A 14,459-nucleotide genomic window follows, 5' to 3' on the forward strand; every position below is an offset into this window, starting at 1 on the left:
TCACTTGACCCTGTCCCCAGGGCTGTCAGCAGGTGCTGGCCCCAGCCGACCTCTCCTTGCTCACTGTGGTCACATCTGTCTCCAGGTGTGTGGGGAGGTCTGAGACCCTCCAGATCCTTCTAGGATGGGAGTCACTGCTTACATAGAATCACACATGCACCTTGTCCATGCCTGCCCGTCACCTCTGGGTGACTCGGCACCTGCGGCAGTGCCCTTACAGTATGTCCAGCACAGACGCAGTGTTCTCTTCACGTGCCCACCTGGGCCTGGCTGAGTCCTGGATGCCAACGGTGGACTGTGACTAGGAAACATGAGCCCTTCGCCCGCTGTCTTCTCCCACAGCTGAAGCCCTGTGCTAGCCCCCAGGTTTAAGCTGTTGCTGCTCAGCAGGATGCCTGTGAGGAGGTGGGGACCCTAAAACCAACCACTGTGGAGAGCTTGGCTCCGCAGTTAGGAGTGCCCTGTAACCCAGGGGCACGAGGCATGCATGTGGTACCTGTGCACACACACAGATAGACACACATGCATACAAAAATAATAAGATTTTTTTAGTAGCCATGCCCTCTGTGGTTTTGGTTTGGTTGGTTGGTTGGTTTGGTGATAGGGTTTTATGTAGCCCACGTTGGACTTGGACTTAGCATGTACCCAAGGCCAGCTTTCCAGCTCCAGATCCCCGAGTGCTGGGATGCCATCCTTCCACCACCATGCCAGGCTTTTTGTTTGTTTTTTGAGATGAGGGTTTCTCATTGTAACCCAGATCAGCCTAAAACTGGACATCCTCCTGCCTCAGCCTCCCACATGCTGGCTTGCTCTGCGCCATGCAGACCATATGTGTACTTGCTGGGAGGAAAGTGGGCCCTTTCTCCGGGGTCGCAGGAGGCCTGCGTTGGGCACTGAGCCCCTTTCTCCACAGGCTGAAGGCCAAGGAGGAGGAGTGGCGGGAGGCCCAGCAGGGCTTCAACAAGATCTGGCGTGAGCAGTACGAGAAGGCGTACCTCAAGTCCCTGGACCACCAGGCCGTGAACTTCAAGCAGAACGACACCAAGGCGCTGCGCTCCAAGAGCCTGCTCAACGAGATCGAAAGTGTCTATGATGAGGTGAGGCCCGGAGCACACAGCCCTTGCTGTGGGGAAACTGAGGCGTGAACAGTTGCTGCCTACTGCGGTTTGCCTCTGGGCTTTCTGCTGTACAGACTGATGTTGTTTGTGTGTAAGTCACTCAGAGGTCAGAGGTGTGCTGTCCCCTTCGAGCTGGAGGTACATGTGGCTGGGGCTCCTGGAACCCAGCTCAGGCCCTCTGCACGCTCAGCTTCTGAGCCATCTCTCCCATGCCCTAGTGCGACATTTAAGGGCCAAGGTGGTAGCATGAGGGTAAAGCACTTGCCTAATTTGAGGCCTGGGTTCCAAATTGAGGTCACCACGTGGGGAAAAAAAGGATTTTTGAGGTTTCCGTGTATTGGTAAATCAGTCTCCGTTTCTGTGACAAGCATGTGAGAGAAACCATTTAACAAGAGGGAGGTTGGGGCTGGCTCCTGCGTTGGCACTGCTCAGCCCTGAGCTACATAGCGTTTCTGTTGCTTTAGACCCCCAGCGAGGTGGGAACATGGTAAAGGGAGAAGCCACTAATTGCAGGAAGGCGTGGAGAGGCCCTCAGGCATGGCCGCAGGCACCACACCCCAGCCAGGCCCAGTACCCTCATGGTACAGTCACCTAGAGTGATTGGCCCTGCCAAGTAGGACTAAGCCTTTGGACAACACTTTAACACTCTCCTGCTTGACTTCCACGCTGTGGTAAAACACAAGGCAGCTCGGGAAGGAAAGGGTTTATCATCAAGGCAGGAGCCATAGGCAAGAGCTGAGAAAATGCCCCATGAGCCAATCTGATGCAGTCAGTCCCTCTATGGAGGTTCCTCTGTCCAGATGACCCTCCTGTGTCAAGTTGACATCACAGCACTGTGGCCTAAACAAAGAAGCAGCCCAGGGTGTGCTAAGGTGCTGTGGGGGGTAGGGCAGTGGGCCCACCCATCCTGGGCTCTAGCCATGGTCTCTTGAGTTGAGCTTCCTGGCCCTCAGTAAGGGAGTGTGACCTTGGATGAGGAGCGAAACCCCCCCCCAGAAGCTCATTATGCACTGACCACTGAGAGCATATAAGATACTCAGCCTTGTATAAAGACAGAGCCTGGAGCTGGTGCCATCCAGGGAGGGACTGAGGTGGGGAGGGACGAGCAGTGGTCACCTGGTCACAGTTAAATTTGGGAGAGTCATTATCCAGCTCAGCCCTAAGGGGCAGGGTATGCGTGGGAAAGAGGGTCGCCTGAACAGTGAGCAGCCAGCATTCTCAAAGGCCCTGTGCACACAGCAGAAGGGAGCCTGGCCCAGAGACTGCGCTACAGAGCATCGGGCCAGGGGCCTGAGGAACCAGGCAGGTGACAAGCTGTTTTCATGAGAGTGGGGAAGGACCCCTGAGCAGGTTCCAGCCTTGTGGAGTGGAGCTGAGTTGTTGAGTGGCAGGTGGCAGGACACTCTGAGCCTCACCCCAAGGAGACCTTACCCTATGGCCAGGTCGTTGGGAAACCCAGAGCAGGGCCGTCTCCTGTGATTGCAGTCCTCACGGGGTTAACGTCCTCAGTGAGAGGGCCTTGGCTTGCCACAGCAGGCTGGGGACAGGACCCTGTCAGCGAGATGAGAGGAGAGGTGGGTAAATGACCCCTGCTTCCCCAGACGTGTGTTCACTTGCGTGGTGGAGGCGGGGCTCAGGTGATGGGTAGGCTGTGCTTGTGACTCCCACCCTTTGCAGCACCAGGAGCAGCACTCAGAGGGCCGCAGCGCGGCGGCCAGTGAGCCGCACCTCATCTTCGTGTATGAGGACCGGCAGATCCTGGAGGATGCGGCGGCGCTCATCAGCTACTACGTGACACGGCAGCCGGCCATCCAGAAGGAGGACCAGGGCACCATCCGGCAGCTGCTTCACCGCTTCCTGCCCAGCCTGTTTTTCTCACAGCAGCGCCCAGGCACCTCAGACGACTCTGCGGATGAACGTGACCGTGACAACGCAGAGCCGGAGCGCCGGCGGCCTGCCGATGAGAAGCCCCCGGTGGAAGCTCCACCCGAGCCGCCCAAGGCCCTGGACGACGTGTACAGCCTGTTCTTCGCCAACAACAACTGGTACTTCTTCCTGCGACTGCACCAGACGCTGTGCGCACGCCTGCTCAAGATCTACCGACAGGCGCAGAAGCAGCTGCTGGAGCATCGGCGTGAGCAGGAGCGGGAGCAGCTGCTGTGCGAGGGCCGTCGCGAGAAGGCCGCAGACCCCGCCATGGAGCTGCGCCTCAAGCAACCCAGTGAGTGCCTGGGCCAAGGCACTGAGCCAGCCTCTGCCCCTTAGGCCCCTGGTAGAGGGTGGTGTGCGCCCAGAGCCCTGGCCTCCCCGGTGAGTCAGGCATCACCTTCCTTCCTCCAGGTGAGGTGGAGCTGGAGGAGTACTACCCCGCCTTCCTGGACATGGTGCGCAGCCTGCTGGAGGGGAGCATCGACCCCACGCAGTATGAGGACACTCTCCGAGAGATGTTCACCATCCATGCCTACATCGGCTTCACCATGGACAAGCTGGTGCAAAACATTGCTCGCCAGGTGAGGCTCGCCGGGGCGCTGCAGGCCCAAGGGCTCTCCTCACCTGTCTTTTCCCACCTCGCTGTACTTGTCACCTTGGAAACTGGTCCTTTCAACATCCCATCAGCCATCAGCATAGCACATCTTCCCTTTTGTTTCAGGGAGGTGGAATTTGGATAACAGAGTTAATCATCTCAAAGTGCGTCCATGGTTCATAACATTTGGCATTGTAACTATCTCTAAGCAAAACCTCTGCACTCCAGCTACTCCATGCAGAATTAGAGTCCCAGCACAGAGCTCGCCTTGAGGAGGAGTATCTTCTGCCTCCAGTCAGTCTCAGGGAGGGCTTTGGGGAACTGGTTCTTTGCAGGGCTTAAGAGATCACATTACAGATGGTTGTGAGCCACCATGTGGATGTTGGGAATTGAACTCAGGACCTCTGGAAATGCAGACAGTGCGTTTTATTCCGTAAGTTTACTCACTTACTTATGTGTGGATGGACACGAGGGCTGCTGTCAGAAAAACCTGCAGGACTCCGATCTCCTTCCACTTGGGGGTTGGCTGCAAGCACCTTTACAACCCCAAGAAATTTTGTTGTTTTTACTTTTTGGTGCTGGGCGTGGAAACCAGGGCCTTGTGTGTGCTAGGCAAGCACTCTTTACTTTGCCAATTCCTGGCCCCCAAGGATTTACCATGTAAGGTCACAATACTGAAATACCCAGGTTTCCAGGGGCCACTCAGTAGATTTTCATGAGCAAAACTTCCTAACCTTGATTCTGCACAGAGGTTTCAAGCTGTGTGTAAGGAGCTACATGCCAGCCGTGACCTCTGTCCTGTGTCCCAGCACTTGCTGCAGGGACCCACCTAACTGTGCGGAGTGGCTGAGCCACATCGGCAGTGGGTTCTACCCTGGTATGGGGTAGTGGTGCCCCCTGGTGGTGAGTGGGGCCACACGCTGTTCCCACCTCGTGTTGCTGGTCCCACGTGAGGTTCATGATGCATTTCCTCCAGTGGCTCATGGCCTGACTTCTTGTGACCACAGTGGGATTGTGGGGAGCCAGGGAGCCCGTGTTGCACCCATGTTGTGCTCCATCCCGCCCTGCCCAGCATATCGCAGCCAGCAGCTGTCATGCTCCCCCAAATCCTTCTCTTTAAGCACCTCAACTTTTCCTATATGTTCCAGGACTGAGTCTATGTGTCTTCCTGTCCCTGCACACAATAGTGCCACTGCATGTGGGTGGTGGGGAGCCAGGGCTTCTGGGGCTGTATACACCATGTCAGGTGGGGATGGCAGAGGACCACACACTACCCTGGACAGCAGCTCATCGTTGGCCCAAAGATCAGGCCAAGATTGGATCAGGCCTTTTGGTTAAGCGTTTAAGGTAACCTTTCCAGGCTGAGGAGATGGCTCACCGGGTAAGAATGCTTGCTGTGGGCTGGAGAGATGGCTCAGCAGTTAGGAGCACTGTCTGTTCTTCCATAGGTCGTGAGTTCAATGCCCAGAAATTACAGGGTGGCTTATGACCATCTATAATGGGACTTGATGCCTTCTTCTGTTATACATGTAAATAGAACACTCAAATAAATAAATAAATATTAGGAAAAAAAAAAAGAGTGCTTGCTGTGTGCAAGCATGAAGACCTAAGTTCAAATCCCCAGCACCCTGTGGGGAGTTGGGTATGGCAACATGTTCCTAGTCATAGTTAGGGTTTGCTACTGCTGTGATAAAACACTGTGACCAAAGCAAGTTGACAGAGAAAGGGTTTATTTCAGCTTAGAGTTCTATATAAGAGTTCATCACTGGGGGCTGGAGAGATGGCTCAGAGGTTAAAAGCACTGGCTGCTCTTCCAGAGGTCCTGAGTTCAATTCCCAGCAACCACATGGTGGCTCACAACTATCTATAGTGAGATCTGGTGCCCTCTTCTAGCCTGCAGGTGTACATGTGAGCAGAGCACAGTACACATAGTAAATCTTTGGGGATAAAAAAAAAAAAAGTTCATCATCAAAAGCAGTGACAGTGGGAACTCACACATGGCTGAAACGGGGAGGCAGGAGCTGAAGCAGAGCCAATAGAAGGTGCTGCTTGCTGGCTTGCTCAGCCGGCATTCTTACAGACCCCAGCACCGCAGCGCAGGGCGGCTCCCCCACAGCGAGCTGGGCCCTCCTCATCAAGCGCTCCTTACAGAAGTGTCCTCTCAGATGACTTTATCCAACACACTCCTGTATCCCAGGATGTGGAGGACACAGACAGGAGGATGACTAGGCCTGGCTGGCTGTAGTGATGGCTCCAGTCCAGTGGGAAACTGATAGAGCCGTACACCCACTGTTCTCCTTTGGCCTCATGACAACTCTCACACGCTCACACGCTCACACGCTCACACTCCCCCACCCCCACCCGTGTCTCTCTCTGTCTCTCTCTCTCTTTCATTCTGTCACAGACAGTGGAAACTATTTAAAAAGAAATAAATGAATTTGAGTAAGGATGGACCCTATCTGTGGCTGCCTCAGACCCCTGCTGCAGCCCCTGGCCAGGCATTCACCATGCCAGCACCGTGACCACCTCGTCTGCTTCAAGGCTGAACCCTGGACCGTGCTTTTTTTTTTTCCCCCTTGCATTTTCAAGACAGGGTCTCTCTGAGTAGCCAGGCTGGCCTCGAACTCAGAGATCCCTCCCTGAGTGCTGGGATTACCAGTGTGCACCACCACTCCCAGCTCCTTTACATCAGCGTTCCTGTTCCCTGTGTCCTCATCTCTCGGTCCTCACGCAGATGGTGGGTGGGGAGGATCCGGGTAGTCACCCCTGTGTGGTTGCCCAGCAGCACCTAAGGCCTCCCAGCTGCCTAGCCATCCTTGCATAGCATCCTTGTTCATACAGTGGGTGAGAGGCCCGTCCCCAGACACCTGGGCGGAACCTTAGGTGAGGTCAGTGCTCTCCAAGGGCGCGTTTGTCCGTCTGGACACTGCTTATGCCTAGGCACCATTTGCTGCCCTTAGCTAGTTGGTTTAGTCTGGTGTGGTCTGGCTTGGTCAGATTGTTACTTGTACCATGTGATCTACTCTTCATCCCTGCCCCAACCCAGTCACAGACTTCTTTCCTGTGTGGGTGTGGTCAGCTGTGGCCTTGCTCTCTCCCTGCCAGCTGCACCATCTGGTGAGCGACGACGTGTGTCTGAAGGTGGTGGAGCTGTACCTGAATGAGCAGCAGCGCGGGGCAGCTGGCGGGAACCTGGCCTCGCGCTGTGTCCGCGCTGCTCGGGAGACCAGCTACCAATGGAAGGCCGAGCGCTGCATGGCTGACGAAAACTGCTTCAAGGTGAGAGGTGGTAGGGTGGCCTGGGGCTGAAGGCCGAGGCTACTGGGAGAAGCCTGGACACTGAGAATGACGCCAGTGGCACTGTCGCCACCCTGTGGCCCAGGGGAGGCTGTAGGATTGCTGGGCCCCTCCATCTTGCAGGGCTGTGCCAGGGCCTGGGAGGGTGATGGGGTGAGTGATGGCAGCTCAGGCTGTGGCCACCTTCCCAGGTAATGTTCCTGCAGCGCAGAGGGCAAGTGATCATGACCATAGAGCTCCTGGACACGGAAGAGGCGCAGGCAGAGGACCCCGTGGAGGTGCAGGTGAGTCTCCCCCTGTCTGCCCTCAGCTGTGCAGTTCTGTCCTGCAGCCTCCATCCTACGCGCACACCACACATCCTGGTCATGCCCGCCCAGCCTGCTTGTCAGCTCCTCTGTCCTCCTGGTGCCTGTAACTCAGAGTACACAGTTGCCTGTGCTCCGCCAAGTGACCCTAGGCCCAGACTTTGCTAGAACAGAGCAGACCTCTTATCCTGGAAGCCTGAGGTCCCAATTCTCAGAGGTGCTAGGAAGCTTCTCATGACCTCTGCCACTTCCGATGGCCCCCGCTGTCTTTGGCTTACAGTGCTGTCACCCACCTCGGGCGCCGGCTTCTGAGTATTTCTGTGTCTGTTCTGTCTCTTAGCTTGTGCTACATGTGCTGACCCAGTCCTGGGACTCTTGTTCCCCAAGAGGCTGGGGATTGGAGCAACTTCATTGGGGCCCTTTCTCAAGTGTTATTAAAAAGCCTAGGGCAGCCGGGCATGTGAGTTCAAGGCCAGTCTGGTCTACAGAGTGAGTCCAGGATAGCCAAGGCTTCACAGAGAAACTCTGTCTTGAAAAACAAAACAAAACAAAAAAAAGTAAAAAATAAAAAATAAAAATAAAAAGGAAGCAGTCTAGGGCAGCTGGGCGTGGTGACACGCACCTGGAATCCCAGCACTCAGGGTAGAGGCAGGTGGATCTGAGTTCAAGGCCAGCATGGTCTACACAGTGAGTTCCAGGACAGCCAGGGCTACATGGGGAGGGGGGTGGAGAAGCAGTCTGGGGTTGTAGCTAGGTAGTAAATGCCTGTCTGCTGTGGGGCAGGCCCTGAGCTCCATCCCTAGTGCTGCAAAGTAGATTATAAAAATGAGGACTGCCGCCTCCACAGCCTTACCCTGATTCTGTGTGTAAGGACCTTACGTGTAAAGGAGGAGGTCACACACAGGTCCCAAAGGCTGTGGAGGCACAGAAGCGTACACACACACACAGGCTAGGGCCCTGGTGGCCACACCTTTCCTGTCCCTGGCTGAACTGTCTAAGCAGAGGGAGGCAGGAGGAGGAGCACCGTCTAGACCTGAGGGCACCAGTGCACACACATCCTGCTGCAGCAGACGCCTGCTTCCCACAGCCTGACCCTACCCAGCCCCCAGTACTTACGCACACACACTCCCTGTGCAGGCAACAGGCCCCTACCTTTCTCCCTTCCCAAGTGGTGAGGCAACATTCCCTGGGGTTTGCTCTCTGCTGTGTGAGGAACACCAGGAGCAAAAACAGCCTGGGGAGAGAATGGGTCTGCCTTACACTGCACACCACAGCCCTCTAGGGAGAGAGGATGGGTCTGCCTTACACTGCACACCACAGCCCTCTAGGTGAGCACACAGGTGCTTACTGGACAAGACAATCTCGGGCCACCTGCTGCAGGGTGGCACTGCCCACGGTGGGGTGGACCCCTCTGTCAGTTAGGAACCAAATGGCCCACAGACATGTCCACATGCTAATCTGATGGAGGCACTTCCTCAATTGAGGGCCTTCCTCCTAGGAGACTCTAGGCAAGGATCTACCCCTGAGCCACCTACCCAATCCTTCACCTGGGAATTCTAGGTTTGTCAGTCTACTCCCCTCCAGCCCTCCCTAGAGGATCCTAGGCAGGGGCTCCACCCCTGAGCCACGCCCCAGCCTTTTTATACCCTGATGGCTCTTACTGTCCACCTTCTTGGTTCAAACCATGTGCCTTCCATGTGGCACAGGTCTAGACTGCCTGTGCAGGCATGAGATGTTGCTTCCAGATCGAGGCATCCTCAGGCTATAGCATCCTTTCCCAGCAAAAGCCTTGTTGCAGGCATCAGTCTGGGCTTCTGTGTGGACACTGCACATCAGTCCCTCAGCCCTGCCTGGTCTCCCTTGTGTTTTGGGGTTGGGGTGCAAACTCTCATGAGCTTCTGGTTTGGGATCCAGGACAAGAGAGGGCCACCTTATCTCAGGCAGTCATAGGGTGTCTTTGTCCTGTGCCCAGCACCTGGCTCGCTACGTGGAGCAGTACGTGGGGACTGAGGGTGCAACCAACTCACCCACTGAAGGCTTCCTGCTGAAGCCCGTGTTCCTGCAGAGGTGAGAGCAGGGCCCCACGTGTGCTGCTCGCCAGTGCCTGGTGTGCAGTGAGATGGCAGAGGAGGGGATGTGGGGATCTAGGGGGCCATCTCAGCAGAAGCCTCCACCCCTAGGGAGCAGAAGGGTTAACCACTAGCTGGGAGAAGCTTCCAGAAACGGAGAGCAGGGTCATGCGGTATCATGCATGGTGGGCTCTGGGTGGGCCTCCGTCACCATTGCCCGGGCCTCTGGAGCCTGCGAGTCCCTTCCCCAAGGCCCCATTCTGCAGGAACCTGAAGAAGTTCCGGCGCTGGCAGTGTGAACAGGTGCGCGCCATGCGCGGTGAGGCCAAGAGCTCCTGGAAGCGGCTCATGGGTGTGGAGAGCGCTTGCGATGTCGACTGCCGCTTCCGCCTGGGCACACACAAGATGGTGTTCATCGTCAACTCCGAGGACTACATGTACCGCCGCGGGACGCTGTGCCGTGCCAAGCAGGTACCGTGTCCACACCCACCCGCCCTAGCCCTGAGCCCCGCACCCTGGCCCCAGGAACTCACACATACACCCCACACACACACAGGTGCAGCCCCTGGTGCTGCTGCGCCACCACCGGCACTTTGAGGAGTGGCATGGCCGCTGGCTAGAGGACAATGTGACAGTGGCGGCCGCAGGGCTGGTGCAGGACTGGCTGATGGGTGAGGAAGAGGAAGACATGGTGCCCTGCAAGACGCTTTGCGAGACTGCGCATGTGCACGGGCTGCCGGTGACACGCTACCGTGTGCAGTACAGCCGCCGCCCTGCCTCGCCCTGAGCATCTGGAGGGGCACCCAACACATGAACCCCACACCATGCATCCGGCCCCCAGAGGGTTTTTGTCACTTTGAGCCTGGGGTCTCACCTTGACCTCAAGCAAGCAGGAGCTGTAGCTCTTGGCAGTGCAGAACAGACCCCAGGCCACAGCAGGGGCTGTCCCTTTCCTCAGAGTTGAAGATGCGTTCGCACACATATTTATTCCTTCCTGCTCTCGTAGTGGTTGTGACTTTCGCAGCAGCAGCTCCCCTAGCTTCCCATGGGTGAGCCCTCCCCGTGGGCCCGCGAACCACCCTCCATCCCTCAGCTGCCCTCTGCAGGGCCATGTCGCTGTGCCAAACCCAAGGTTCCAGAGAGCACTTGTTCTCAAAGTTTCCTGAGCCGTTTTCTGACCCCAGGCCTGGGCACTAGGGAGCAGGTGTGCCTGCCCAGGCCCGCTATGTGCCTCTCAAGGGATCCACGGGTACCTTGGGGGCGTCCTAGTTTCCTGAGAAGGGCCATGCACATGGGGATTTCAAGCCGCCCAGGACCCTCTGGGCCCCCCTTCCCCAGCGTTGAGCCCAGGTACCCTCGCATGCTTCTGGGGAGCCGCTCCTTAACGTTTTTGAGGAATTTCTGTTCCAGCCTTGACCTCCCTTCGCAGCTGTTTTGAATGTAGTTTTCTTTTTCTATTTATTTGCACAATAAAGTTAAATATTGACGCCAAGGCTTAGGGCCTGCCAGCCGTTGCCTACGAGAGTCCTGGCCAGGTCTCAGCCGCTGCTGAGTGTCCAGTGGCTTCAGCCGCCCAGGCTGGGAGAAACTGCCCAAAGTGACAGCAGCACCCCAACCTGGGAGTGCTTTACTCCCTCTCTGTATCTCTGTTTCTCTCTCTGTCTCTTCCCCCCCACCCCCCCCCACCCCCCCCACCCCCCCCCCCCCCCCCCCCCCGCTTCTGAGTGCTCTATCTGCATGTACACCTGCAGACCAGACGAGTGCATTATAGATGGTTAAGAGCCACCATGTGGATGCTAGGAATTGAACACAGGACCTCTGGAAAAGCAGCCAGTGTGCTTAACCTCTGAGCCATCTCTCCAGCCCTGGAGTGCTTTCTAGAATATTCTTTACTAGTTGTCTTCACATCCAACAGAGGCATCTTCCATACCTGCGTTGTGCTGACACGGGGTGGGGGTGGGCCACCTCACCTCTCCACCACTCCCAAGGCCTCACACACACACTCATTTAGGAATTTCTCTGTGCTTAACACTACCAACTGGGCCAGGTGTGGTGGCACACGCCTTTAATTCCAGCACTCAGGAGGCAAAGGCAGGCAGATCTACAAAGTGAGTCCAGGACAGCCAGGGCTACATAGAAAAACCCTGTCTTGAAAAACCAAAAGCAAAACAAAAAAACAAAACAAAATAACTACCAACCACCGCCCCCAATCCTGTGACAGAATGCTGAGGGAACCACTGCCCCTCTCCCCTAGAGCGTCTAACACTACCACTACTCCCAACAGCTATGTAGCCCTTGAGGCTGAGGAGATGGCTCAGAAGTTAAGAGCACCACCTGCTCTTCCAAAGGTTTTGAGTTCAATTCCCAGAGACCACATGGTGGCTCACAACCATCTATACTGAGATCTGGTGCCCTTCTGGCCTGCAGGATTATGCCGGCAGAGTGCTGTATAAATAAATCTTTAAAAAAAAAAAAGCCAGCATGCCATTAATCCCAGCACATGGGAGGCAGAGACAGGCGGATTGCTTTGAGTTTGAGGCCAGCCTGGTCTACGACAGTCTAGGACAGCCAAGGCTACACAGAGAGACCCTGTCCTGGGGGGGAGGGAGGGGGGAAGCCATGACTCACTAAAATTTTAAAGTGGCTTGCTGTCAGTCCACCTTCCCACCCTGGTGCTGTGGAGACAGACAAAATGGTGCCGGTCCTGAAGAAGAACCACCTTTCCTTCTTCAGCCGACTGCCTTCACAGTGGACTCTAATCTTTGACACCTAGTGAACTTCATTACCCAACAAGGCAGAAAAGTGGCCCCACCCCTGCCTGAGAAAGCCCCAGCAGGCCAGCTGTGTGTCCCCCACCCACCCCACCCCACCCCCGGCGCATTGGCCAGACCTCTATAACTGCTATCTCCAGCCCCTCAGTGGGACTCATCCCAGATTATGCTAATTTGGGATGAAAAGTCTGGATAAAAACCCACCAATCCCTGAGCGTCCCCAGCTCAGGCTTGAAATCCCACGAATCCACACTGGAAATCGCTGTCCCAGACAGCTCCGCCCCCTAAGGAAACCCTACATAAAGGCTGTGTGCACAGGTTCTCAGCTGTCTCCCCACCCCGGGGTGCGGGGTTAAAGAGGCAGCTGGGTCTGTGCCTCCTCTCCTGGATGTGTCCACTACCTGCGGCGACTCTCTCAGCAGAAGAAGAGAGAGCAGGAGTCCAAGGCTCCTCAGTTCCTTGGGGTTTAGGGCGACCCTTTCTGGGAGCTACATTGTCCCTGTTGAGGAGGCTTCCTCTCAGAGCTGTGTGGAAGGCAGCCACCCAATGCCCGCACAGTGATTAAAGGCACCGACAACCTGAATTTGTTCCTCAGGTCACATGCACTGTGGCTCACACATACACAACTACTGTAGGTTGTAACAGATTTCTTGTTAAAAATTGTACTGTGGGACCTGGAGGAGAGGACGGATGGGGCTATGACCAGGATGTAAAGTGAATAAAAAATAAACAAGTTTTAAAAAAATGACCCACTGACAAAAATTAATTAAAAAAATTTTTTTAAACTGCTGAGGCTAGGTGGAGGCACACACCTTTAATCCCAGCACTCGCGAGGCAGAGGCCGGTGGATCTCTGAGTTTGAGGCCAGCCTGGTCTACATAGAGTCCCAGAACAGCCAGCGCTACACAGAGAAACCATCTAGAAAGAGAAAAAGAAAACAAACCAACAGTAAACATTCATATTGAAGAGCCAGCAAGATGGCTCAGTGGTGAAGAGCACTGGCTGCTCTTGCGGCGGCCCCAGGTTCCGGTCTCTCTCCATTCAGAGAACTCTGAAGGTTGGATGTATATATTCTCCCAACTTGTAGATACTCCCCTGCCTCCTAGCTGGCACCCAGGTACCGCCAGGACCTCATATATGTAAAAATCCCAGCCTCTGCCCGTCTTCCTTTACCCAGCTGGCTGCTCTGTCTGCACTTCGCACAGTGGTCCTCCGTCACCATGACGTCCTGCAGAGGGACTGCTGATGGGGCCCCTCCTCACCTGCTTCTCCCCCACCCTGGTCCCAGCCACAAATAGCCACATCTTCCTCTGTGAGTGGCTCTGGCCCCTCTCAGTGCAGGAACTAACCCCAACATTCTGCTAGACTAGGGCGTGTGAGGCAGGAAATGGCCGTGTTGGCCTCTTCCTCGTCCGTCTCAAACTGGTCGCAGACTTTGGCTACTCCATGGTGATTCTACTGTTCCCAGAATTCAGCACTCCGGGGCTAGCCCTGCCTCTTCTCCACGGCATAACAGTGCAAGGGTCTCGCTTGCAGACTTCTTTTTACATTGCTGGACTTGAGATTAGGGTATCAGGCATGCAGTGTGGCTCTGAGCTACATCCCCTCGGACTCCTGTGTGATTTCTCTGAACCTCAGTTTCTTTTTTTCTCTTCCACTTTCCCCCACCCGTTTTCAGAAAGCTTGTGTGTGTACACGTGGAGGCCAGGAGTCTCAGTCCTATGGCTTCCCCTAGCACTTATTTTTTATTTTTTTGGTTTTTGAGACAGGGTTTCTCTGTGTAGCCTTGCCTGTCCTAGACTCGCTTTGTAGACCAGGCTGGCCTCGAACTCACAGAGATCCGCCTGCCTCTGCCTCCCGAGTGCTGGGATTAAAGTCGTGCGCCACCACCGCCCGGCCCTTCTCCACTTATTTTTGAGACAGGATCTCTCTGTGAACCCAGACTTCATGGATGGACTATGTGAACTAACTACTGAGCCCCTAGGATCCCCCGTCTCCACATGCCTGCTCTGCCATGCTGGGTGCTGGGGATTTGAACTCAGGTCCTCATGCTTGCACAGTAATGCCTCCCTCTCCCAACCATTCTCGGTGAACTGCTTCTCACCACACAGCTCAGGCTGCCCTACAAGTTACATTTCTCCTGCCTCAGCCTCCAAGAACTGGGGTGACAGACATGCCTACCACCTTATCCAAACTTTGGGTCTCCACTGAGTAGATCCTGTGACAACTCCCCGGAGTGTCTAGGGCACCAAGGCAGCTAACTGGCTCTCTGCAGCATCATAGCCACCTCCCTCACAAGTCACAAAGGCCATGGAGGGTGCTGCTTCCTGGCTTGCTCCCTGTTGCTCAGGATGGCCCCACCCACCATGGGCTGG

General features: G+C 55.6%; 1 protein-coding gene across 2 annotated transcripts in view; it reads left to right on the forward strand.

Annotated features, from left to right (window-relative positions):
- SIN3B (SIN3 transcription regulator family member B) overlaps positions 1-10,805 on the forward strand; it is a 33,962-nt gene extending 23,157 nt beyond the window's left edge. For both annotated transcript variants that reach the window (XM_084759127.1, XM_084759128.1), the window contains exons 12-19: positions 914-1,097; positions 2,796-3,339; positions 3,459-3,628; positions 6,748-6,921; positions 7,131-7,223; positions 9,217-9,311; positions 9,580-9,784; positions 9,870-10,805. In XM_084759127.1, the coding sequence (XP_084615253.1) occupies positions 914-1,097; positions 2,796-3,339; positions 3,459-3,628; positions 6,748-6,921; positions 7,131-7,223; positions 9,217-9,311; positions 9,580-9,784; positions 9,870-10,100 (1,696 nt within the window). In that variant the 3' untranslated portion in view covers positions 10,101-10,805. The remainder of the gene's footprint in view (positions 1-913; positions 1,098-2,795; positions 3,340-3,458; positions 3,629-6,747; positions 6,922-7,130; positions 7,224-9,216; positions 9,312-9,579; positions 9,785-9,869) is intronic.
- The last annotated feature ends 3,654 nt before the right edge of the window (positions 10,806-14,459 follow it).

This window comes from Acomys minous (genome assembly GCF_964271855.1).
Source record: "Acomys minous genome assembly, chromosome: 15".
NCBI lineage: Eukaryota > Metazoa > Chordata > Mammalia > Rodentia > Muridae > Acomys > Acomys minous.